The 27,532-nt window shown below is 49.1% G+C and overlaps 1 protein-coding gene across 2 annotated transcripts in view; it reads left to right on the top strand.

The window, feature by feature from the left end:
• The first annotated feature begins 17,814 nt into the window (after positions 1-17,814).
• The window catches only part of RBP3 (retinol binding protein 3), a 29,655-nt gene continuing 19,937 nt past the window's right edge, over positions 17,815-27,532 (top strand). The window contains exons 1-4 of one of the 2 annotated variants that reach the window (XM_032266806.1): positions 17,815-21,031; positions 22,837-23,027; positions 24,842-24,984; positions 26,666-27,281. In XM_032266806.1, the coding sequence (XP_032122697.1) occupies positions 17,984-21,031; positions 22,837-23,027; positions 24,842-24,984; positions 26,666-27,021 (3,738 nt within the window). In that variant the 5' untranslated portion in view covers positions 17,815-17,983 and the 3' untranslated portion in view covers positions 27,022-27,281. Of the gene's footprint in view, positions 21,032-22,836; positions 23,028-24,841; positions 24,985-26,665; positions 27,282-27,532 lie in introns of those variants that run through there. The other variant, XR_004265061.1, reaches the window with a different exon arrangement.

Here is a 27,532-nt window from a genome sequence, read left to right as displayed (position 1 = left end):
CTCTCCCCTCCCTGGGCTCCACCCTCCCTGGACTCTCCCCTCCCTGGACTCTCCCCTCCCTGGACTCTCCCCTTCCTGCACTCTCCCCTCCCTGGGCTCCACCCTCCCTGAGGTCTACCCTTCCTGGACTCTGCCCTCTCTAGGATCACTCCTCCCGGAGCATTTACTTCCCTGGGCACTACCCTCTCTGAGTTCTCTCTGCCCTTGACCCTTCCTTCCTTGGATTCTTCTCTCCATGGGCTCTTCCCCCACTGGTAACCAGCCTCCCTGGGCATTGCCTTTCTTGCCCTCCCACTGAGAGAATCCCTGGTCAGCCTGGCACTTGTAGGGTACTACTCGCTTGAGAAGAAGAGGTCCTGTTAGCAGGGTCACTAAACACTGGGGCTGACCCACTTTCAGAATTCTACTAGAGTTGGAAGAGAGGTAGAATCCCAGGTCAGTGCTTCTGAGAGTGTGCAGCCTTGTCTTTTTGAGCCTGGCTTAACTCCCCAGCACATGTGGAATGGGAGGCCCCACTCCACTGAACTCCAAAGCTCTTTTTCCCTGTGGGACACCAAGGCTTTGGTTCTGTATCCGGCTCTTCTGATTCGTTCTCTCTGCCTTGGACATCAGCTCCTCCTCAGAGTCTTCCTTAGGTTTCTTCTATGCCTGCCCCTGGGGCCCCTTATTCTGGGCCCCTAAGATAGGCCCACCTGGACCTGGAAGGCTGCACGCCATCACCTCCAGCCATCCTTACAGTAGCCCTCAGTAAGGTGGGTTTGCTCCTCTGCAGATGAGGAAGGGAGGTGGAGGAGGCAGTGCCAGGCATGCAGCAGCAAGCCTGGACCACCCTCACCTCTGGGGGTGCGCTCCCTTCTGTGACAGCCCCTGCAGCAGGCCCGGCCTCCAGCTGTGATGGTGCAAGAGACAGAGGAGAGGCCAGTAGGGCCATGATGGCCTTTCACCTACAAGGGACCTAGCTCCGAGAGCACTCCAGGGTTCACAGGCTCGGGTGTGTGGCCCAGTAGGCACTCAGACTTCAGGCTTGGTTGAATGGTCTGCTGTTGCCATCTTGAAATGCATAATAAGTTTTGAACAAGGGGCCGATGTTTTCATTCTGCACTCAGCCCCACCAACGATACAGCCAATTCTGAATGCATGTAAAAGGTGGCACCCTGGTTTCTCAAGTCCCTGAGATACTCGGGAGCTATTTCAGGCCTCAGGAGTGACTTGGTCCTGGGAAGACAGGAGCTTGAACTTTGCTGCTAAGGCGGCCTTGCCCGCCTCCCCAGGTGCAAGATGAGGAAGCCCTGAGGTTTCTCCAATTTGTCAACCAAGGGCAGGAAAACTGTTCATCTCTCAAAGGCCGGTGTGTGACATAGTGTATCAGTGCCTTGGGGGAGGGGTCAGAACTGCTGCCATTTCTTCCCTGGCCTTTTCCCAAGGAAACCATGCCCAAGACAGGCCACACCTCAAACCAGCAGGGAACACAGGTGGTTTATGCAGGGTCAGACTGAAGAAAGCTTCAGAACATTTTTCTTTTCCTTTATAAACCTTAGAATCTGAGCCTTGGAAGAGAGCACCTACTCCAGATAGAAATCTGCAGAACGGTGACCTCGGCTTCCCTGGAGCACTTTGGCTCAGCCACCCACCACTCCTCCAGAAAGCCTGGCTCATGTGAACACGCCCGCTTATCAGGAGGATGTGCCCAAGCCTGAGCCAAAGTCCATCTCTTCGTAGCATTCTCTCATGAGCTTCTGCTCCGACTCCAGGGTCCCCTTGGTCCCAGAGAGCTGTGACATACAAGCGATCTCCCTGGAGAGCAGAGGGGTTTAGGCTGGGGTAGAAATGGGCAGGGTTTGGGCCAACCAGGGGCCAGGGGCTGGGTCACTTTCTGGATCAAAGTGAGAAAAATGAGGACAATGAAATATTGTTTGTAAAAGCCAAATACAGTTTGGGAGCATTCAAATATCTTCCTACTTTTTATGAAATAATAGACACAGTAAGTAATAGGTTGATTTTTTTTTAATAACATTCAGGCTTGGCAAAATAAAATTGCGACAACTCGGCATTGATTTTCAAAATGACTGTTTGAGACAGGGCCTTGCTCTGTTGCCCAGGCTGGAGCGCAGTGATCTCAGCACACTATAACCTCTAATTCCTGGGCTCAGGCAATCCTCCCACTTCAGCCTCCCAAATAGCTGGGACTACTGCTGCATGAGTCCTGACCGGAGCCCAGAGTGGGGGAGACGAGGTGCACGCAGAGGCTGGTCCCGCCCAGGCGTCGGCACTGGCACGCTCTGAGCCCTCAGTGGAAGGCAGCTGCTCTCACGACTAAACAAAGGATTGAAAATCAGATCAACGAGAAGTTTCTGCTAAAGAGCCTCCAATACTCATACTCTTTGAAAGAGAAATCTTGACTCCGTGTCTGTATCTTAAAAATCACAATTTAATATGGAAAAATTCAGTCTATTAATTTTAATTAAATCAATTTTAAAAATACGTTTAGCTTATTTATTATAATTTGATGTTAACTGAGCATTGCTTTTCCTAGTGAAAACAGGAAACTATCTAAAATGACCAGCAATAAGAGAATAATTTAATGAACTGTGGTTAGTTTCCTCCCTCTTTCTTCCTGGACCTGATTTGGGGTAAGGTTAGAAAGCATCCAATTTTTCTCCAGAAGTTACTGGGGCACACGGATGAGGGGCAGCAGGAGACAGAAGATAACAAGACTGTGTTTCTCCAGTTACCCGAGAGACCAGCCTCTTTTTAAGCCTTAAACAACACAGATTTGAGTTGAAGCAGAGCCTGACCCGGGGTGACAGTTCCCTCACCCACCCTATACACACAGCTGGATACACATGTGCACATAGAAATACTGTACATCACACATGAACACGTTCACACACGGGCACACCATCTATAACTTAATGTATTACATTGTAACTTAATATATTCAATCTTTCCATATTTCATATATGTTTTAAGATAGAGACTCCGAGTCAGGATTCCTTTTTCAATAAGTATGTACATGGCAAGACTCTTTAACAGAAACTTCTCATTGATTACATACGCATCACACGTGCACACATAGACACACCACACATTAACACATGTGTTCATGCAATGCATGCATGTGTACACATGTGCACACCACACAGGCTCACACATGCACGCAACAGGACTTTCTGATGCATTAGGCAACTTCTGATACTACTAAAAGACTCAATGGAAACACCCTCTTCTTCGGTAAACTGAGATAGAAAGGAGGGAAGAGAAGAAATGGTGTCTGAGGATGCTATGGTTTATATTCAGGGACAAAGTAGGATGCAGAAGAGAGAATTTGCAACTCTCTGTGTGTGTGTGTGTGCACGCGCTCAGCCTTATTTATAATTGTGGAAAAGCATATGGAAATGAAAACAAGATTCCATTCTATATTCACTGGATTTGCAAAAATGAAAGCATGTGACAACATAGCATAGTGGCACTGGACTGGCAAGGGGAGGAATGAGCACTATCATCAGTGGCTGGTAGGACTGTCATAGCTTCAGTCACCCTGGAGGACAATTTGCAGCATCAAATAGAGATGAAAGACCCAGAAAGTCCACTTATTTACACCTGTTCTGGAGACACGCTTGCACACGAGCAATCAGGCACTTCAAAGATAAGCTGCAGATTTCTGAGATTACTGCAGCGGCGCTTGTAATCATGAAAGGCTGGCATGGCCTCAGAGTGGGTGCCGAGCATCTGCCCAGATTAGGACCCCTCTCCCTGGAATTGCCCTCAGCAGTCTATAGGGAGCAACCTGCCCAGGTCCCATCCACTCCCTGCGGACCACCTCCATCCGAGAATGTGATGAGGGGCATGACGGCTTGGCTCTGGCTTCAATTTAGGGTGACTGTGAAGAGACAACCCCACTTCTCTTGGAATTGGCTGAGGTCCCATGGCAGCTGCATCACCCTCAACCTTTCCTTCTCTCTGAGCAGTCCAAGGCCCTCCCCTCCTGACACGTGCAGCTCCCCAGGCTTACCTGCATGCTTCCTGCAGCCAGTTCCATCTCAGTGTGTTTCACTGGAAACCAGAACTGTGACAGACCAAATATCCACCCGTCAGCAAAGAGCTGACTAAAGAGCGACACATGCCTATGGTGACATAATGTAGAGCCATGGGAAATCACGCTAGTTGATGCACATCCGCATGGCTAGTTGTCAAAAATATAGTGCTGAGCAAAACGAGCAGGCTGCGGACTGGCATGTGCTATCTGGCACATAAATAAAAACGCACAGAATGTCTGTGTTTCAAGGATATGCTTATATATAAGGAAGCAGTTCATCAAAGGACCAGAAAGACACACAGCAAATGTCAGGAAGGAGAAGAATGTCAAAAAGACCTGTCGCCTTATTGTTAATGGTCTTTTATTCTACTGTGATTTTGTAAACTCCCTACATGGAAACCAGAATGGAAGTGAATGAACGGGTGTTGAGGGCAGGTGGTTCTGGGTGATGATGCCCCACCCCGCGCCCCGCACTGCACTGATGTCTTCATGCCTGATGTGTCTTACTGACCTGTTAGCTCTTAGGAGAGCGTCTAGGGAGAAAGCGGGGGAGAGAGGTCTCAAATTCCAGGCACTCCCAGTCTCCTAGTGTTCTGAACTCACACACTGACATTTGTCCTCAGCTGGGGAGGGGGTGACATCCCTAGTACTAAGGGCATTTGGAGGTCTCAGCATAAGTAAAATGAAACTGACCCTGGAAACGACTCGGAGGCAACAGGCTGTCCCAGGCCAACCTGGACCGGGCACTTCTGAGGCTCAGCAGTGGACACAAAAGGGGAGGTAGACCTAGCTCAAAGGGCATGAAGCTGCAAACATTTCTCAAATCCCCGACAATGCCCAAGGTGTGACCACCTCATGTGAGCCAGGTGGTGAGTCTGTGAGTGCTCAGGACCCCTGCATCACACTCGAATCCTGGAGGCCAGGCTGCACCCTAACCTCTGGCACCTTTTGAGGTCATCTGTGTGAGTGCCTGGACCATTCTCTCCTTCCCTGGACAATGCTCCCACCAGACAGTGCTTGAGCCACCTCTTCCTCTGGCTCAGCGTCCATCATCCTAGCTTGCTTGCCTGGCATGGCTCTGGTTAATGCCTGCTGTTCCTGTGGAACGAGTACTAGGGCACTGGACGATATTATGCAGCATCCACAGTCAGGGGAAGCTCAGAAGCCAACAGCAGAGGCCAACTGGAAGCAGTGGGGTAGGTAGCTGGCAGGGCATGGTGGGGAGGGTTGACCCCACCTGTGTTCAAATCCCGACCAGGTCATGTACCGGCTGCATGGTCACAGCCAGGGGACATGGCTCACTGGGTCCTTGCTCATCATCCACAAAGTGCCACATACACAAATGCTTTGTGGGTTCTTGGGAAGCCTGCACTTCCATCCTTGCCTGCTTCACTTTGTGTGCAATGCTCAGGAAAACATTAGAGCTACTCAGTCCTCTGTCAGCTGAAACCTTCTTTCTGGTCCTCATTCTTTTTTCTCTTCCTCCTCTTCATTGTCATGCTCTCCTAGTGCCGTCGGCGTTTCTACCCGTACCTGGGCTGGAAGTTACCGCACGCGCACGCCCACAGACCCTCGGTCTACCCGGCAGCCACAGCCTCCCGAAGGCAAGCCAAGTGTCCCTGCCTCTCAGGGAAAAGATCCTGACACCTGTTCATTCCTGGGGTTCAGACACACGCACATATCTGATGGGCTTAGGAGAAAGAGCAGGAAGAAACACAGGAGAGAGGCTGCATCATAGAAAAACTTCCCTAAATGAGGATGGCACCTGGCCAGCAGGCCCTACATCGCTGTGACTAAGAGTTGGGGCCAGTGAGAGGAGGAATGTATGCTTTAGAGAAATTCTAGTCTTTTACACAGTGTGTGTGTCTGCCATCAACGAAACGGTATTTTTTTCTGGAATCTACTTGGAGTTCTGAGAAGTCGAGTGCTCTCTAAGCCTGGAGTGTTCTCAGAACAGGAAGACTTAGTATGGGCATAAGAATGGAGTGACTTGAGGAGCCAGCTTCCAGGCCAAGTGTCGTTTTTGTCTGCAAGCTTTATGAGGTGTCATTGACACATAAAACTGCATATATTTACGGTGTACAATGTGATGTTTATGTACACATTGCAAAATGATTGACTCAAGCTAATTAACATATCCAATACCTTACACATTTTGTGGTGAAAATGGTTAAAATCCACACTCTCTTGTAATTTTCTTTCTTTCTTTTTTTTGAAATGGAGTCTTGCTCTGTCACCGGGCTGGAGTGCAGTAGCTCTGCCTCCCGGGTGCAAGGGATTCTCCAGCCTCAACCTCCTGAGTAGCTAGGACTACAGGTGCGTACCACCCCACCCAGCTAATTTTTTTTTTTCTGTATTTTTAGTAGAGACAGGGTTTCACCATGTTAGCCAGGATGGTCTTGATCTCTTGACCTTGTGATCCACCCGCCTTGGCCTCCCAAAGTGCTGGGACTACAGGTGTGCACGACCCCAACCAGCCAATTTTTTTTTTTTTTTGTATTTTTAGTAGAGACAGGGTTTCACCGTGTTAGCCAGAATGGTCTCGATCTCTTGACCTTATGATCCACCCACCTTGGCCTCCCAAAGTGCTGGTATTACAGGTGTGAGCCGCCGCACCTGGCTCTCTTGTAATTTTCAAGTGTACAGTACAGCATTATTAACCACAGTCACTAAGCTACGCAGAAGATTTCTAGAACTTATGTATCCTTTGTACACTTTGACCAACATTTTCTCATTTCCCTTTCTTGACTCCCGCCTAACACCTGATAATCCAGTTTATGTTTAGACTCTGCTGCTGACTGTGCTCCTGGAGAAAGCATTTAACCTCTCCAAGCCCCAGTTTCTTCTAAGAAACAGCAACCGTACTACCTGTGATAACTGATTTTATGTCAACTTGACTACCCTATGGTGCCAAGGCGTTTGGTGCAGTCCTAGTTTAGATGCTGCTGGGAAGGTATTTGGTGGATGTGATATATATTTGCTACTAGCAGCCTGCACATGAAGCAGATTATCCAGCAAAATGCGGGTGGGTCTCATCTAATCAGTTTCCTGAGAAAGAAGCAATTCAGCCTCAAGACTGCAACAAAGAAACCTTGCCTGAGTTGCCAGCCAGCTGCCTGCGCTCAAGACTACAGCGTCAACTCTTGCCTGCATTTGCAGTCACTGGGGCTTGCACAATACATTTCAGAATTTCCAGCTCCCACAATCATGTGAGCCTATTCTTTAAAATAAGCATCCCCCTTTTACATGTCCCCTCTAAGGAGTCTTATGGGGAGATGTAAAACGGAGATGTTTATTTTAAAGAATAGGCTCATGATATCTCTGGATTGTAATGGTTAAATGAGAACATACTGGGACAACTGGATTTCCATATGCAAAAGAATAAGTTTGCTTCCTTATCTCATAGCATACACAAAATTAACTCAAAATGCATCAAGGATCTAAATATAAGAGCTAAAACATGTATCCCTTAGAAGAAAACATAAGCATAAATCTTCATGACCCTGGCTTTGGAAAAGAATTCCTAGGTATAAAATCAAAAGCAAGAGCAATGAAGGAAAAATGAGATAAACTGGACTTCATCAAAATGAAAAACTTTTGTGCTTCAAAGGACATCATCAAGGAAGTGAAAAACTAATCCACAGAGTGAGAGAGAATACTTGCTAATTACCAATATGATGGGGACCTGAATCTAGCATATATAAAAAACTCTCACAACTCAATAATAAAATGATAAATAACCCAATTTTTAAAATAAGCAAATCATCTAAATAGACATTTCTGCAAGAAAGATACACAAATGGCCAATAAGCACATGAAAAGATGCCCAACGCCATTATCCATCAGGCAGTGCAGATCAGTGCTGTAATGAGACACCACTTCACACCCAGTGGGATGGCCATGATCAAAAAGTTGGATAATAATTGTTTGCAAGGATATGGAGAAATCAGATCTCACACGTTGCCAGTGGGAGTGCAAAATATACAGTCTCTTTGGAAAACTGGCAGTTCCTCAAAAAGTTAAACATAGAGTTACCATATGACCCAACAATCCCAAGCCCAGGCATGCGTCCAAGAGAAATGAAAGTGTATGTTCACACAAAAACTTGTACAGACATTTTTATAGCATGATTATTCATAATAGCCAAAAGGTGGCAATAACCCAAATTTGCATCTGTTAATGAACGAATAAACAAAATGTGGTATATGCATAAGGATGGAATATTATTCAGCCATAAAAAGGAATGAACTTGAGCCTGAAAGGTCAAGACTGCAGTGAGCCATGATCATGTCACTGTACTGCAGCCTGGGTGACAGGGCAAGAGGACAGCCTTGCTTAAAAAAAAAAGAAAAAAAAAAGGAATGAAGTACTGAAACATGCATTTTGCTAAGTTAAATAAGACAGTCACAAAAAATCACTATTCGATTCTATTCACATGAAAAATTTCCAGAACAGGAAAATCTATAGAAATCAAAAGTAGATGAGTGGCTTCGTAGAGCTGGCAGGCAGGGATGGGGGTGTGGATAGTGGGTAAGAGCATAAGGTTACAGGGTTTCGTTTTGAGGTGATGAAAATGTTCTAATATTACTGATTGTGGTGATGGTTGTACATTACTGTGAATACTACAAAACATTGAATTATATACTTTCAATGAGTGAATTGTATCTCAAGAAAGGCATTTTTTAAAAAAGATTAAGTGAGACAATCTTCATGACAGTAGTACAACAGCGTACAAACAGTATTTTCCCAATCCATTCTGCCTTCAAAAGCCATTCTGCCTTTGTCTGGCGACATCTTCCCTTTAATGAGTCAAAGCACCTCCTCCAATCCCTTGTGGTTAGGCTGTCCTCGGATGCCAGAGTTCAGAGACAGACCCACCAGCGGGGAACCAGAAGCCCTCTGCAGACCAAGCCCTCTCTGCAGTGAGGCTCAGGACACACAAGCCCAGGTTTCCAAAGCACAGGACTCTCAGGGCAGTGCCCGGCACTGGGCTTCGTGTTTGTGGTGCTTTGCTGAGACACGTACCTCGGCATCCCTGCTCAACTTTTAAAAAGTGCCTTGGGTGCTGGTGCAGGAGAACACTCAGGGAGGGGGAGGACTCCTGCCAGTGCTTGCTAGGGGCCTCCTTGCCTTATACCATCCTGAGCCCCTGGACCAACATCCCCACTTCCCTGGATCAGTTCCACATCAGACACCTTAGGCGAGAGAGAGAGAGAGAGAAGGCTGCCTCCTGCTGCCTGGCCACGCTCTGCACCGCCTGCTCCCTACACCTCTGCCTTGCCCAGTAGACAGTCCTGATGTCAAGCCCACATCCCAATGAGCGGACTCAGCCTTGCTCCCTGGACTTTAAGCGGACCCTGGGCCCTGAGCCCTCTGGGTCAGCTCCGCTCCCTTCTGTCAGCTTCCCAGGTGAACACTGCTTCCCAAACCCTGCAATACCCTGCTCTCAGGTTCCCAAGGCTGTGCTCCACTAACGAGTCCCAACCCTCTGTGTCATCCCCTCTGATGGTCTGGATTCCTGAAGCGGGCGGGGGCGCTCTGCCTGCTGGGTTCAGGCTTCACCCCTGCATCTGTCAGTGCAGGGTATAGCTCCTCCGTCTTCTCTAGACTAATGCCCCGCAGTGACTGGAGACGCAGCCTTGCCACGGCCACGGGGTCCTCGTCCCTGCTGGAGCCTCTCTCTCCACCCCACCTCCTGCCACAAATCTGTGCCTGGGATTTTGACACAAACGGGAACCAAAGCTCAGGGACGTGTGTATGGAATCGTCTCTACCTTCAGCTGGTTCTTGGCTCCTCGGCTCTGTGCTCTTGAGCAAGTTCTGTGCTCCCCCTGAGCCCCAGCTTCCTCATCCCCAAAGTCGGAGGAGCAGTGGCTTGGCAGAAACGCCTTTGGGTGAGGAGTGATGAGGCATCATCCATAAGCAAACGCTGCACATGCCCTGCAGATGCAGGCGGCAGGAACGCGACTCCGACCCTCGGTCGCCAGCCTAGAGGTCTTACATTCCTGTTAATGTCATGCACGCATTCTCTCCAGATGCAAATCTCTCATTTTTTGTGCGAATCCAGCCTTCCAAACCGCCTACGGCCCCGGCCTCCTGAGCATATTCTTTAGGATCTCCCCAGCCGAAATTTACTCTAATTGTCTGAAAAGTTGAATTCCTGTCCTCACTGCACAGAAGAGGTGTGGCACAGGGAGGGGCAGGACAGCCATGTGCTTCTGAGGGGCTTCCCTCCTGCAGAGAACATGTGTGGGTAATGGGACCCTGGCTGATGGCACCTTGGTCACTATTCTAAGCCCCTTACACACCTCAGAACTCAGCCAGGTTCAAAGGCCCTGAGCTCCGTTGCCTGGCGCACAGCACCCCCTGGAGGCAGTAGTGGGTAATGCGCTCCCGTGACTCCCGCTCCTGCCTTTACATCAGGCAAGTGATGTCATCTTTGAGGCTGTGAATACTTTCCAATATAAGTGATTAACAGCTGTAATAATCTATGTTCTGAGACTTCAGTTATCGTTGTCCTTAGATGACACAAAACTGTGAAATGCTCAGTAGAAAAGTAGGAATAACATAAGCACAACCAGCCCTCCTTTCATGCTAATGCAATACTTCTCAGCCTCAACTATTTGAAATAATATCAATTCCATACAAACTTTTCCCAGCTAATAGAAAGAGGATGGAATAGAAGGAGAAAAAAAATGACTTCCAACTCATTTATGAGGTGGATATTACCTAGATACCAAAACCAAAAGAAAAGAAAACTTCAGAGAGATATTCCTCATAAGCATGCAAAGGCCCTCAACAGAATACCAGTAAATTAAATCCAGGAACATATTCAAAGGCTAATACATCATTAATATGTGAGGGTTAGCCCACAAATGAGAGGCTGGCTCCAGATAAGAAAATCAGTCAATATGATTAACTATGTTAACAAACTAAAGAAGAAAAACTATCATGTCAATAGATGCATCTGACTATGTTCAAAACCCATTCATGATTTTTTAAAACATTCTGAAAATACTAGAAATAGAAAATATTTTTTAACAGATGATAAAGAGCATCTACCAAAAAAAAATCTACAGCTAACTTTATACTTAATGGTAAACTGGATGGTTTCCCCCTAAGATCATGAACAAGGCATCTAGCAAGGGCAGTAAGGCAAGAATAAAAAATAGCATCCATTGGCTGTCAATCAAAAAATGCAACATGAACACCCCCTTAGAAAATTCCAAGGAATCGGGAGACTGAGGCAGGAGAATTGCTTGAACCCGGGAGGCGGAGGTTGCAGTGATCCGAGATTGCGCCACTGCACTCCAGCCTGGCACCTGGTGACAGAGCGAAACTCTGTCTCAAAAAAAAAAAAAAAAAAGAGAAAGAAAATTCCAAGGAATCTTCCAAATGCATACTAGAACAAATAAAGGTGTTTAGCAAATTGCAGGATACATGATCAAAACGCAATGAATATCTGGACGTTAAAACTGAAAGAAAAAAGTACCATTTACAACAGCACCAAAAAACCCCAAGAAATACATGGATATAAACCTAGAGAAATACTTACGTGATCTATATAGTGATACCACACAACGCTGATAAATAAAGCAAATAAGGCTTAAGTAAGTAAAGAGGTATAACATACTCATGGGTTGGAAGACTCAGTGTTGTTAAGATGTAAATTGCCTGCCAAACTGATTTATATTTTCAACTCAATTCCAATCAGTTATCTGATTGTAAAGTCAATGGTCTGAATTGAACGTTTATGTGGATAATCAAAGGAACTAGAATAGCCAAAATAATCTTGATAAAGAATAACAAAGTTGGTAGACTCAGACTACATAATTTCAAGACATGTTATAAAGCATAGTAAACAAGAAAGTGTGATGTGAATAGAAAACAGACAAATTAATGAACGCAGCAGAACAGCCTGTGTAGAACTAGGCCCACACAGGTGGGATCAATCGATTTTTTATCAAGATGCCAATGCAATTCGCTAGAAAAAGGGAAGTCTTTGCAACAGCCAGCCTGGAGTCAACTAAACATCTGATTAACTTAAAACAGATCATAAGACTCATGTGAAACCTAACAGTACGGAAATTCTAGAACAAAATCCTAAAGGAAAGATTTGTGGCGTTGAGATCAGCAATGATTTCTTAGCTGCGTCACTAAAAGCATGAACTGTAAAGGAAAAAAAGGATAAATTTGGATTCACCAAAGAAAAACTTTTAATCTTCAAAAGACACTGTTGACAGCATGAAAAGACAAGTCATAGACTGGAAGAAAATATTTGCAACACATATATCAGGCAAAAGACTCACATCCAGTATACAAAAATAACTTTTACTTTATTAATAATAAGACAAACAACTGCCTCCCTTCCCCAACAAATGGGCAAAAGATTTGAACAGCGATTTCACCACGGAAGATATATAAATGGCCAATGAGTACATTATAAGATGGTCAACACCATTAATTGTCAAGCAAGTGCAAAGTAAAATCACTATGAGATGCCACAACATAGCTATTTGAATGGCTAAAATTTATATGTCTGCCCTTATCAATTGTTAGCATTGATATGGAAGAGTCTCATGCTGCTGGTAGGAATTTAAATTTTGGGAAAACAGTTGAGTTGTTTCTTAAAATGTTAAACCTACATCCCTATCCTAGGTATTATATTACTCCAGCCAAAAGAAAGCCATATATCCACACAAAGGTTTGCGTTCAAATATTCACATCAGCATTTTTTTTTTTTTTTTTTTTTGAAAACACCCTCCCTTTTTTCCGCGGTGAACTGCAGTGTTTTGATCTCAGCTCACTGCAACCTCCGCCTTTTGGGTTCAAGCAATTCTCCTGCCTCAGCCTCCCAAGTAGCTGGGATTACAGACATCCACCACCACACCCAGCTAATTTTTGTATTTTTTGTAGAGACTGGGTTTCACCATGTTGGCCAGGCTGGTCTCAAACTCCTGACCTCATGTTATCTGCCCACCTCAGCATCCCAAAGTGCTGGGATTACAGGTGTGAGCCACCACACCTGGCTCATATCAGCTTTCTTTGTAATATTCATACACTGGAAGCAACCTGAAAGGCTATCAACAGGGGCATGGATAACAAATTGTAGTCCATCTGTGCAAGGGAAGCCTACTCAGCAAAAAAAAAAAAAAAAAAAAAAAAAAGAAAAGAAATGAACTATTGGTACATTCAACAATGTGGGTGAATCCCACGATCATTATGCTGGGCAAAAGAAAACAGATAAAAAATAATACACATGGTATTACTCCATTTATAGGAAATTCTAGAAGCTGCAAGCTAATCTATACTGTTGTCAGCAAGTAAATCCATGCTTGTCTGGATATGGGAATGCAGAGGGGACTGGGGAGCAAAGGAGGATGAGAAAAAGTTAAGGGCAACAGCAATATATGTTGCCCAGGAGGTGGTGAGAGTTTTGGGTGGTGTGCATGTGTCAAAACTGACTAGATGATACACTTCAAATAGGAGCAGTTAATTATATATCAATTAAATCGTGAAAAAAAAGACACATTTGTTAGATAATTTAAAAGGTACTGAAAAATACAATAAAGAAAACAAGTACTTATGCCCTTTGACTCAGCATGCCCACTTTTGGGAATTTATACTCAAACCAAAAAGCACCTTAGGCCCTTAAAAACGTATTCAAAAACATGTATCACAATATCGCTGAAGCAATATTGAAGCAAAAACAGAGACAACTTAATATGCCTCAGAAAGGGAACAGATCGGTAAATCATCAAGAACTGCTACAGGATGAGGATCCCTTATCTGAAAGTTTTGGAGAAAGAAGTGTTTTAGATTTTGGATTCTTTTTGGATTTTGGAATAGTTGTATGTACACAATGAGTTATCTTGGGAGCGGAACCCTAGCCTAAACACAGTATTTAAGTCTCATTTATGCCTTATACACATACCCTAAAGGTAATTATATCAATATTTTAAATAATTTTGTGCACGAAACAAAGTTGGTGTTAAGTACTTATGGTGAAATTTTCCACTTGTGGTGTTGTGTCAGTGCTCAAAAGTTTCAGACTTTGGAGCATTTCAGATTTCAGATTTTTGGATTAGGAATACCTAGACTATATGTATCCATTAAAAGGATGAATTTAATGACTGGGAAGGATGTTTATGTTGTATGTTTCAGTGAGTAAAACAAAATGCAAATTACCACCTATGCTATAATGGGCTGATACTAGGATGGACAAACAGATGGTGAGCCCATAGATGTGTGGATGGATCTCTCCTACACGTGCACCTCCCTGTGTGAACACAGAGACAGATGGAGATGGCTAGGCATTCAATGCTGATCATTTGTTACTAAAGAAGGCTTGATTTTAAAAGCTTTGGGAAAAGGTTGTTTGCACATTTCTTCAAAAATGAGTCTGTTTTACTCCTCTGATTTAAGAAAAAAGTAAAATGAACATATATTAAAATGAATAAAAAGTCAAGGTTCAATTTACTTTGAAATGCATTAAAGAATGTGTTGGCTTGCAGGGTAGAGGAGGCTGGAGAGGCAGAGATGAGATGAGAAAGGGGTAATAAATTATCAGTAGTAGAATCTAGGGAGGCGGGTGTTAAACTAAGATGGCTCTAACACACTGAGTTCCTACAAGAGCAAATTGAAACCTAATTCAGACTCATTTTCTGTAAGCAGTTAATTTAAAAGAAACAGAAGCTTAAGTCCAGCCAATCACAGATGGCCCACTGGACATCAGGTACATGGTCTGGAACTTTCCACCAGGATGTTCCAAATCATGCAAGGGCCTGAATGCTAACCAACCCAAGCATCTGTAATATTTACCCCACTTCTGCCTTCACCCTGCAGAAGCCTCGCCTTGTGCTCCCTTGCAGAGCCCCAAACCACCTCTTGTGGGAGCTATCAAATTCATGAATCGCTGTCTGCTCAGATAAGCGCTTTCAAATGTTAACAAGTCAAAGCATTTCTTTAAATGATAGTATGTAGATATCAGCTGTACCACTTGAACATTTCCCTTGTAAAACGTTGAGGGGAAAACTAACATAAAACGACAGGCAGACAGACGAGGGCTTTGGGCACTGAAAAGACGACATCTGTGATGCGATAGGCAAGGCGGTCCTTCCTGGACGGCCCAGCTCCGCACGCTGCAGCAGCCCTGCAGTGTCATTGTCCCCCTCTTAACCTGTGCTGTGGGTGCTGCAGGGCTGGGCTCTGGAGGCTGGGTCTGGGCATTTCTCCCTAGATACGTAGAGGCCCAGGAAAAGTTTGGAGCCTAAGAAGCCCTAGGACTCCAGGTCCCCAGGGCAGCCCCAGCCTCTTGGAATGATTTTCCCCAATACCACAGGAGCATTAGAATCCAAGGCAGAGCCAAGCGGCCCCTCACCAACTCCCACGTCCTCAACTTCCTTTCATAACCTCTAGGACAGTAACACCTCCAGCAATACTGAGCCTTTTCCCCTTATTCTGTTTGCCCTTTTGAAGAAGGCGAGGCTCTGAGCAGTCAAGTCACTTAATCACGGTCTCATGTCACCTGATCAAGGTCTCATGTCACCTCATCAAGGTCTCACCCACTTACCTACTCAGTTTTCACCAGTTCAGCTCAGGGTGGCTTCTAAGCTACCCTCCACAGCTCTGCCCACAGGATGATTCCTATAAGTGAGGGTGTGCCGGACCTTCCAGTCCCCTTCCAACTCCAAAACTCAGCCCCCAAGATCAAGTGTACTCTCTAAACCCACCCTGGGCCTACAGTTGTCAGGGCCTCGATGGGAAGATGTAGAGCTCCTGGCTTTCACTCTAGGGACTTGCCCAGAACATACTCTCTGCATGAGCTAAGGAGGCCGGCTGCCATCTGCTTACATCCCCGCACTACCTGGGGGCAAGGAAACCCTGGCCTCTAGAGATTGGAGAACTTGAAGGACAGAACTTGCCCTTCCATCTGCATGGGAAGCACTGCCTCTCTACCCATGCCCCATCCAACTCAGGCACCCCAGGGACTGGCAGCAGACTGATTTTTCTCATGTCTCTCCTAAGGCTCCGGGCTAGCCACACAAATCAAGTCCCAGTGACAGGTCCAAACATCCTATCCTGAAACTACATCTTAGTAAGACTCCAGGGGATCTTTTCCCCAAAGACAGTCCTATTCCTGCTCTACCCCCAGCCCTTTCTGGGCCAGAAGCTCTGCCTGGACTCAAGCAATGGCAGACAAGTGCCTGCTGAGGACACGGAAGTACATGCTCAGAACTGTGATTCCCCAAGCGGAAGCAGAAGAGAAGGCCCAGCCTTCCCAGCAGGCCTAAGGATATACAGGAGTGCATTCATCAGGAGCTGATGGCGGCACCCCAGCCCTGCCCCATTCTCATAGTAAATCAGGCTCAATTCCATTGGCTGTGTACGGTGGAGTGATGTGACCATATGTCACTTGAGCATTACACAAATCCTAATGAGCTAAAAATATGTTTGTTTTAGCTAATTGACCTGTTTGGCCTTCATAAAGCAGTTGGTAAACATCCTCAGATAATGATTTCTAAAGAGCGGATTGTGGGTCTCAGCTGTGCAGAGAAAGCCCACGTCCCTGAGACCACCTTCTCCAGCTGCCTGCTGAGGCATACAGGGGTATCTGCCTGCTGCCCACTCTGCCAAGGCGGCGTTGCTGGAGCCAGCTTGGGACAGCTCTCCCGACGCTCTGCCCTGGCCTTGTGACCACTGTCTGGGCCTTGGTTGTCTATCTGCTAAGTGAGGGAAGTGCCTATCTACAGAGACATTCAGAGGCAAAGCGGGGCTTCCAAGTTCCCACCCCACAGCAGAAATTCTTGGATTTCTACAGCCAGTCAGGTGCAAGCAGCACCCACATTATTTCTATGAGAAATGGCAGGAGCTGGGATCTGAAGGGTCCAGCAGTCCACTGTGCTCCATGCAGACGAGAGAAATGATTGAGATTCCATTTAAAGCCTGGGACCACAGAGACCCAAGACTTCCTGCTTGGTTCTCCCTGCAAACTGCAGGCTGTGGGCTGAGACCTCAAGAAGGAGGAGTCCCCTTTAGCCATTAACTCTCAGAGCTAACCTCATCTGAGTGGGAACACTAGTCCCGTGATGTCCGGAAGGTGGGCACCTCTATACTCCACATGTACATGGTGGTCCAGACATATCATTCCTGGCATTAGAAAGCTGTAGGGGGACCCATCCTTTCCCTGGAGGCATTAATAGGACACAGAAATAAATCTCAAGCCCTGAGGCTGATGCCAGCCTCAGACTCAGCCTCTGCACTGTATGGGCCAACTGCAGCCCCAAGGACTTCCTGCTGCCCCTGCATCTTCCCCTCCTAAAACAATGGCCTTATATTAGTTACAGAACTCTCAGGCTCCTTTTTCGAGCTAGGGAACAGAGATAACATCCAATGCAGAGAACTTACCAGTAATGAGTGCTTCCTATTTGCTGTGAACTGGGACATGCTTTACACGTATTTCCTCATTTAATCTACACATTAAGTAATTAAGATACTTCCCTGAGGCCACAGGAGAGAGAGTGGTAGAACCAGTCCTCCAAGGTGGACTTGTGGGTTAATAACTGGACTTTGCAAGGCACTGATGGAAACTATCAGCTTGTAAAGGATGGAGCACAGTGCCTGGAATGAGGCAGGAATTCAAAACAATGGCAGTTATTAATATGTGATATGCAGACGCAGCACAGCAAGATAAGATGAAATATACCTTCTGGGTCAAACCACCCCGGCCACGCCTCCCCGGTACCCAGGGTTGATGTGCTTGAATTAGACAGGATTAAAGGCTTACTAGAGCTGGAAGCCTTGCCCCCAACTCAGGAGTTTAGCCCCAGACCTTCTGTCCACCAGCTGAGAAGGACAAGGGCGGAAGGCAGCTGCACAGAGCGGGGCCACAGCCTTGCACACAGTTCAGGGAGATTTGTGCAGGAGCCGGACCTCCCCCTGGGTCCCCATGATGAGAGAATGGGTTCTGCTTTTGTCCACGCTGCTCTGTGGCCTGGCTGGCCCCACACACCTGTTCCAGCCAAGCCTGGTGCTGGACATGGCCAAGGTCCTCTTGGATAACTACTGCTTCCCAGAGAACCTGGTGGGCATGCAAGAAGCGATCCAGCAGGCCATTAAGAGCGACGAGATTCTCAGCATCTCAGACCCACAGACGCTGGCCAGTGTGCTGACAGCCGGGGTGCAGAACTCCCTGAACGACCCTCGCCTGGTCATCTCCTATGAGCCCAGCACCCCCGAACCTCCTCCACAAGTCCCAGCACTCTCCAGCCTCTCAGAAGAGGAACTGCTAGCCTGGCTGCAAAGGGGCCTCCGCCATGAGGTTCTGGAGGGTAATGTGGGCTACCTGCGGGTGGACAGCGTCCCCGGCCAGGAGGTACTGAGCATGATGGGGGAGTTCCTGGTGGCCCACGTCTGGGGGAAGCTGATGAGCACAGATGCCCTAGTGCTGGATCTCCGGCACTGCGTGGGCGGTCAGGTCTCCGGCATTCCCTACATCATCTCCTACCTGCACTCAGGGGACACCGTCCTGCATGTGGACACGATCTACAACCGCCCTTCCAACACCACCACAGAGATCTGGACCTTGCCCCAGGTCCTGGGAGAAAGGTATGGTGCAGACAAAGATGTGGTGGTCCTCACCAGCAGTCACACCAGGGGCGTGGCTGAGGACATCGCGCACATCCTCAAGCAGATGCGCAGGGCAATCGTGGTGGGCGAGCGGACTGTTGGGGGCGCCCTGGACCTCCAGAAGCTGAGGATAGGTGAGTCTGACTTCTTCTTCACTGTGCCCGTGTCCAGGTCCCTGGGACCCCTGGGCGGAGGCAGCCAGACGTGGGAGGGCAGCGGGGTGCTGCCTTGTGTGGGGACGCCGGCCGAGCAGGCCCTGGAGAAAGCCCTGGCCATCCTCACTCTGCGCAGTGCCCTTCCAGGGGTGGTCCACTGCCTCCAGCAGGCACTGAAGGACTATTACACACTGGTGGACCGCGTGCCCACCCTGCTACAGCACCTGGCCAGCATGGACTTATCCACGGTGGTCTCTGAGGAAGATCTGATCACCAAGCTCAATGCCGGCCTGCAGGCTGCATCCGAGGATCCCAGGCTCCTGGTGCGAGCCATTGGGCCCAGAGAAACCCCTTCTGGGCCCGAAGCTGCAGCTGAAGACCCACCAGGGGCAGCCCCAGAGTTGCCTGAGGACGAGGCTATCCGGGAAGCACTGGTGAACTCCGTGTTCCAGGTGTCGGTGCTGCCGGGCAATGTGGGCTACCTGCGCTTCGACAGTTTTGCTGATGCCTCCGTGCTGGGGGTGTTGGCCCCATATGTCCTGCGCCAGGTGTGGGAGCCGCTGCAGGACACGGAGCACCTCATCATGGACCTGCGCCACAACCCCGGAGGGCCATCCTCGGCTGTGCCTCTGCTCCTCTCCTACTTCCAGGGCCCTGAGGCCGGTCCCGTGCACCTCTTCACCACCTACGATCGCCGCACCAATGTCACACAGGAGCACTTCAGCCACGTGGAACTGCCGGGCCCACGCTACAGCATCCAGCGTGGGGTGTACCTGCTCACCAGCCACCGCACAGCCACGGCCGCAGAGGAGTTCGCCTTCCTCATGCAGTCGCTGGGCTGGGCCACGTTGGTGGGTGAGATCACCGCGGGCAACCTGCTGCACACCCGCACGGTGCCGCTGCTAGACACACCTGAGGGCAGCCTCATGCTCACCGTGCCGGTGCTCACCTTCATCGACAATCACGGTGAGGCGTGGCTGGGTGGTGGAGTGGTGCCTGATGCCATCGTGCTGGCCGAGGAGGCCCTGGACAAAGCCCAGGAAGTGCTGGAGTTCCACCAGAGCCTGGGGGCCTTGGTGGAGGGCACGGGGCACCTGCTGGAGGCCCACTACAGTCAGCCAGAGGTCGTGGGGCAGACGACTGCCCTGCTGCAAGCCAAGCTGGCCCAGGGCGCCTACCGCACAGCTGTCGACTTGGAGTCTCTGGCCTCCCAGCTCACGGCGGACCTGCAGGAGGTGTCTGGGGACCACCGCCTGCTAGTGTTCCACAGCCCTGATGAGCTGGTGGTAGAAGAGGCACCCCCACCACCCCCTGCTGTCCCCTCGCCAGAAGAGCTCACTTATCTTATTGAGGCCCTGTTCAAGACAGAAGTGCTGCCCGGCCAGCTGGGCTACCTGCGTTTTGATGCCATGGCTGAACTGGAGACAGTGAAGGCCGTCGGGCCACAGCTGGTGCGGCTGGTGTGGCAGCAGCTGGTAGACACGGCTGCGCTGGTGGTGGACCTGCGCTACAACCCTGGCAGCTACTCCACAGCCATCCCGCTGCTCTGCTCCTACTTCTTTGAGGCAGAGCCTCGCCGGCACCTGTATTCTGTCTTTGACAGGGCCACCTCGAAGGTCATGGAGGTGTGGACCCTGCCCCAGGTCGCTGGCCAGCGTTATGGCTCACACAAGGACCTCTACATCCTGATGAGCCACACCAGTGGCTCTGCGGCTGAGGCTTTTGCACACACCATGCAGGACCTGCAGCGGGCCACGGTCATTGGGGAGCCCACAGCTGGAGGGGCACTCTCTGTGGGCATCTACCAGGTGGGCAGCAGCCCCTTATATGCATCCATGCCCACCCAGATGGCCCTGAGTTCCACCACGGGCAAAGCCTGGGACCTGGCTGGTGTGGAGCCTGACATCACTGTGCCCATGAGCGAAGCCCTTTCCACAGCCCAGGACATAGTGGCTCTGCGTGCCAAGGTGCCCACGGTGCTGCAGACAGCTGGGAAGCTGGTGGCCGATAACTACGCCTCCCCGGAGCTGGGGGCCAAGGTGGCTGCCGAACTGAGTGGTCTGCAGAGCCGCTACTCCAGGGTGACCTCAGAAGTGGCCCTGGCCGAGATCCTGGGGGCTGACCTGCAGATGCTCTCTGGAGACCCACACCTGAAGGCAGCCCATATCCCTGAGAATGCCAAGGACCGCATTCCTGGAATTGTGCCCATGCAGGTGAGACCCAAGGGAGACCTGGCTGAGCCCAGTCCCGGGAGTGAGTTGACCCGTCGTTTGCACATGCAGGGCTCTGTGCACAGTGCATGACAATGGCTTTTAGATTTGTTCTCATGTTTAACTTTTGGCCAGTTGAGTCCTTTCCTCTTTCTCACCCTGTTCCATCCACTCTCTGGGACCCTGGTGCTGCTGTAGAACCTCCGTAGAACATTCATGTTAGGTTGGTGTGAAAGTACTTTCAATGGCAAAACCCACAATTACTTTTGCATCAACCTCACGGGAAGCCAGTTTGAAAGCCAAGCAATACTCACAGGAAGCCAGTTTGGAAGCCCCTGGGATAGACGGAGTTTCAGCCTTGGCTGGGTGGAAGGCGAGCGTTGGCGGGACTTCTCATCGTCAGTGTGGGTAAGAGGCCAACACATGGCAGAGGCGGCCGTGGGCCTCACCGCGTGCCCCACCGCAGGCTGAGAGCTCCGCCCAGGCAGCACTCACTCCACGCTGCTCTCCTACCTGTGGCTTTGCTGCATTGTCACAGTTGGGCAGGGCAGCATGTGTCATGAATCCCTTGCAAGGAGGGTCTGAGACCAGGGTTGGGTGCAGGCAGTTTGTCTGGGAGGTGGTTGCTGAAGCAGGTGTGAAGGAGGGCGCGGGGAGAGTGAGATAGGAAGGTGACAGGCAGGTCCCTCAAAGCTGTTCTGCTGAAGCCAGGACGCTGACAAGTGTGGGGATGCTCCCAGGCACAGCCCTCTGCAGGCAGGCCCCAGGGCTCCTGTCCCGCATTGGCCAAGAATTGCCCTGAGGACATAACTCGGGGTGGGGCAGGCTCCCCTCTCTTGAAGAAGGCCTGAGCTGAGGGTGGAAAGGCAGGATGGTGCTGTGGGAGAGCCTGTCAGTGGGGCCAGGTGCAGCTGAAATCAGAGGGGGCTGAGAGTGCCAACAGCAACTGCTACAGAATTCTCATCCCCATTTTGCGTAACTGAGACTTGGAGAGGTGCAGAGGGCAGTGGCCTGGAGCTGAGAGCTGTGACTGAAGGCAGGGCAGGGCCTGGAGGGCAGTGTCTTTGTCAGCACAGCCTCCTTGCCCCAGTCCAGCTCGCCAAGTCCTGCCACCCTCCCGCAGCCTTAGAGAGGGAGGAGGAGGTGCATCCCCGTGGAAGTAGCCTGTGCTAGGCTTTCAGAATCCCCAGTTTCCAAATTAATTGCTCCTTCCTTTCTGGTGTAGCCAAGGTTCACAATTTGGAGTCAGATGTGGATTTAGATTCTGGCTCCACCACTTATTGACTGTGTAACCTGGGACTAGTTACTTATCTCACTGTGCTTCAGTTTTTCCATGGAAAAGATGGGGATCATGTTATCTTCTGTACAGGTGGCTGTGAGGATGGTGATAAACGCTACAAAGTGCTTAGTACAGGGCCAGGCACGTGTTAAAGGTAACTAACGTCTTCCAATCCTGCCCCGGTGGAGGTGAAGATGAGCTTAGAGACTTTGGGAAGTATCTGGCGAGGTTGGAGGAATCAGAGAGGAGACCATTCCTGGGCCTTCCAGCTCTGAACACCAGAGCAGACAGGAGCACCCTCTGCAAGGAGGCTTCCCATGGATCACACATGTCCCGGTGGCATATCACATCCCAGACATGCCACTGGGAAAGTCCTGGGTGCCTACTGACTCCTTCAGAAATGTCAGTTCCTGTCCCATGCCCTTATGTCATATTTCCCATGACATAAAGGCAATCCGTGGCACCTGCTTTCCTGGGCTCTAAAACCACCTGCCCTCCTGACACTGAGCAGGACCTCCAAATCTTACAGATCCCTTCCCCTGAAGTCTTTGAAGAGCTGATCAAGTTTTCCTTCCACACCAACGTGCTTGAGGACAACATCGGCTACTTGAGGTTCGACATGTTTGGGGACGGTGAGCTGCTCACCCAGGTCTCCACGCTGTTGGTGGAGCATATCTGGAAGAAGATCATGCACACGGATGCCATGATCCTCGACATGAGGTCAGTGGCCAGGGCTCGCTGCTTCCCAGCCATGCCACAGGACCACCAGGGGGCGATCAAAGCTATGGGCCACTGCAGGGAACAATAACACGGCAGAGCACCTGAGGGAGCCGGCCTCCTGCCTATCAGGGCTCCAGCCAGCTAGCGCAGGGGTTCTGGTTTCATTGCAGGTGGGTCCCAGCACTAGTAGTTTTTGCAAGCTTCTCCAATGATTCCAAGGGGCATTCCAGGTTGAGAACTGCCCCCAGATTTGTGTGGTCATAGGACTCAGTGGGGATGAGAGGAAGGAGATATTAAAAACACTGATTCCTGGGCCCCACTCCACCCTTACTGAGTCAGAAACTCCAGTGAACAGGCCCAATAATCTGTATTTGACAGGCATCCCAGGTGATTCTGACGGTCAGTGGCTTGTGGGACAGCCAGGTCCCCCACCTGGGAGTGCACCTCACATCATACAAATTCAACTCATGACAACCCCAGTCACATGAATCGTACAGGCAGAATTTGGAAATCACACAGGGAGAATTTGGAAATTAATCACTACTGTGATCAAAAGAATTCTTTGCATCACCAAATGATTGTCGGAAGGATGTCTTCAGCTAGCCACGTCCCCTTTGTTTCTGTAAAAATGTGCCTCATATGTCATGAGTTCACATCATAGACCAGGGGTAGGAGGTGGATGAACACCCTCAGGCAGTGGCCAGGCCCAGCATCCTGTAACTCCAGGGTCCATTGGTGGCCATGCCCTGGCACCCTCTATAAGCAGGCTGCCTCCCTTAGACAGGACAGCCCCACTCTCCCCTGTTGTCTGAAAGAAGTGACAGAAAGTGGCAGGGCAGAGGCATTCCCCCAGTTCTAGTCCCCTGGCCCTCAGAGCTCACTCACATGCTTCTAAGCAGTCGCTAGGTGGCTCTCGGTCCTTCACAGGCTGCTTCTCCTCCCTGGGAGATAAAACAGTCGCCCTGGCTCCGGTTTTGTGTGTGTTCACAGCCTGAGCTTGAGGCTCCTGTGGTCTCTCTGATCATTTTATTCTTTAGAAGTTCTGTTGAGCACCCAAATGATACTCATGCTAAGTCCCTTTCTTCTGAATATGCCGTTTACACTTTTTAAAGAGGAGATGGCCCCAGCCTGCAAGCGCCGTTGCTTAAAGACCCTTCCACCCCTGAGGTTTGTTTGGAGGTTCAGACACTGACATCACAGACCCCGAACCCAGCCACGCCATCCCAGACCATCAACCGGACGAGGCTCTTTGCCATATCACTAGCCCAGTGGGGAGATAAGGGCCCGATGAGGCCACACAGTGGGACAAATCTAAATGGCCTGGGCTTCCTTACTCCCAATGCAGTTCCACAAGTCTGAAGACTTCAACACACTAAGTGCCCTGTTAAGACACCTGAACTAAGACAGCTGGTAGGTGTCATAAAACTGTCACAGAATGCAACTAGGAAGAACAATGTTTCCCAAAATGTGTTCCACTCATAGGCAGACATGGGTGCAGGGGAGCAGTCCATGGTCAATAAATGGGGAAAGTTTATTTTCTGACCACAGGACTTGTTAGGGCCTTTAATATATTAACATATATTAATTATATAGCAGAAGGAAAGGATATGGTATTCTGTATTTTCTAAACATATTTGAAAACATATTCCAAGAGGCTAGAACTCTTGGAAATACTCTGGAAAATGCCAACCTGCGGAATTCTTCTTCCAAGAATTAGAACCCTCCATGGGACAAATATCCCGGTCTCCCCAAGGGGCACAGAGAGCCTCACTGTGAGCTCAGCCCCTGAAAAGCCTCCACTTCCCGTCCCTCAGGTTCAACATCGGTGGCCCCACATCCTCCATCCCCATCTTGTGCTCCTACTTCTTTGACGAAGGCCCTCCAGTTCTGCTGGACAAGATCTACAGCCGGCCTGATGACTCCGTCAATGAACTCTGGACACACGCCCAGGTCGTAGGTATGTGGAGAAGCCTTCCCTTTCCTGCCATCATTCTAGAAGCTTCTGGGAAACCAGGGAAAGATAGCTTGGGTGTAGGTAAAAGTCATAGTAACTGGAATGTAAGGCTTTGTGCTAGTCCAAGCACTAGATGCTCATGATCCTGAATCCCTGCAAAGCATGTATCACTACCCACGTTTTCTAGAGGGAAAAAAAAAGTGAGGATTGACTAGGTCAAGTATCTTTTCTAGGGTCACACAGCTAATAAGTGGAAGCCAAAATGTGAATATTAGCTTGTTTAATACCAACATTTCCCCCAGTCTTAGCACCAAAATCACCAGTCTGCAGGACAAATGCATAACTTGAAGGATTCTCCTCGCCCCTCACCAAACCCAGCAGGCACTTCCTGTGCTCACCATACTTGAACTCTCAGCTGCAGTGCCACACACTTACCTGGAAAGGTCCTGATGCCGATGGGGCTTCTGTTCCCTGCCGTGGGCCCACAGCAGTGGCTACAGGGGCAAAGTTGGCCCTGAGCTTTACAGAACCGTGACTCTCAAAGCCTGATTCCAGGGTGGATGGCCTCCATCTATCTTCCCTGCCCAGTGTGCAGAACCGAGGAACCTGTGCTCCTATCCAACAAGAAAGGACTGGAGAGACCAATGGGGGTGTGCCTATGACCAGAGGAACAGCTCACCATTTTCACGTCCATGCTTCTGAAATGCACAGGCATTTTGCTGTAGCTTCTAGGACATACATACGATAATATTACAAAATGTAAATACAAATCAGAACCAGGTGAATTTTAAATTCAAATCAATCTTCAAGACTGGAAGTTAAAGATAGACTCAGTTATATAGACCGTGAGGTCCCAGAACTACGAGGTCCAAAATGAGAGCCACAAGCCACCTGCAGTCACCAAACATTTGAAATGTGACTCTCCCAAGTTGAGATGTGTTAGAGGTGTAAAGAGCATTCCAGATTTTGAAGACGTTATGGAAAAAAGAAAAGAAAATGCCTCATTCATATTTTATTTGATTACATTTTGAAATAAATGTATTTTGGATACATTGGCTTAAACAAAACATGATTAAAATTAATGCCACGGGTTCCTTTTGCTTGCTTAACATGGCTGCTAGGGAACCTAAAATGACATCTATGGCCAGCATCCTGGCTCACTTTACATTCCTATTGGATGGCACTGTCCTGGAGGGTTGTTCTTATGACATCACAAATTGGGCTTTTCTGAGTCCAGCATAATGAGGAGGTCCGGTCAGTTTAGGTGTTCTCATTATTCATGAAGAGAGAGCACATGGCTTCCTAGTCCGGACATTATGCGCATGATCCTGAATCTCTGCAAAGCATGTGTCACTATGCCCATTTTCCAGGGGGGAAAAAAAAGGGGGGATTGACTAGGTCAAGTATTTACTAGATCAAGCCTTTCCTATTACCTGGCGTAAAAGAGCCATCATTGGGAGTTGTCAAGCACTGAAATCCTTGAGACTGGGCATGCATTCTTGTTCCCATGTTACGGATGCAGAAATCAAGGCTCAGAGGAGCCAAGTGGCTCGCAAGTAGACACAAGGACACAGACCTAAAGCCCAGGGCCTCCTCCCTCACTGCAGGTCCAGGCAGGATAGAAAAGTCAGGTGCTCCAGGGTCCTGGCCCGATCCCCATCCTGAAGGACCTTCTGTCTTCCAGGTGAACGCTATGGCTCCAAGAAGAGCATGGTCATTCTGACCAGCAGTGTGACGGCTGGCACGGCGGAGGAGTTCACCTACATCATGAAGAGGCTGGGCCGGGCTCTGGTCATCGGGGAGGTGACCAGCGGGGGCTGCCAGCCACCGCAGACCTACCACGTGGATGACACCAACCTCTACCTCACTATCCCCACTGCCCGTTCTGTTGGGGCCTCAGATGGCAGCTCCTGGGAAGGGGTGGGGGTGACACCCCATGTGGTTGTCCCTGCAGAAGAAGCTCTCGCCAAGGCCAAGGAGCTGCTCCAGCAAAACCAGCTGAGAGCTAAGCGGAGCCCAGGCCTGCAGAGCCACCTGTAGAGAGGGGCCCCATAGGCAGAGCCCCAGGGCAGACAGAGCCTCTGGGCCACACACCAAGGGCACTCCCGAAGATGGCTTGGCCTGAGGTTCCCAGGGCAGCAAAGGGGCCTGCTGAGCTCGGTTACGCTAGAGCTGGAGGTACACACACACACACACACACACGTATATACACGTATATATGTGTATGTATATATACCTATATATATATGCCTTTCCAATAACCCGCTAAGTTTTAACAAAGGTTCCTTCTAAGTGGTAGAATTTGGGTTGATATTTTTACCTTTCTTCTTTATACAATGTGCATATATTATTATTTTCAGATGCAGCTGTCATTATTCCAAAATATAAAATAAAGATGATAAAACAAATTACATAACTGAGCCATTACCCATAACTTCGTGATCACTCGTGGTTGTTAAATTTCCTTTTTCCATGGGTTTTTCTTTCACATCATTTGGGTCTTCCGGATCTACCCTGCTGGCTTCTATGGACCACTGATCTTGTTTGAGAT

The sequence above is a fragment of the Sapajus apella genome, unplaced genomic scaffold (genome assembly GCF_009761245.1).
Source record: "Sapajus apella isolate SASKATOON/1434 unplaced genomic scaffold, GSC_monkey_1.0 scaffold161, whole genome shotgun sequence".
In the NCBI taxonomy this organism is placed as follows: Eukaryota; Metazoa; Chordata; class Mammalia; order Primates; family Cebidae; genus Sapajus; species Sapajus apella.
Note: the sequence above shows the minus strand (reverse complement) of the source record. Positions and strands in the feature narration are given on the sequence as shown.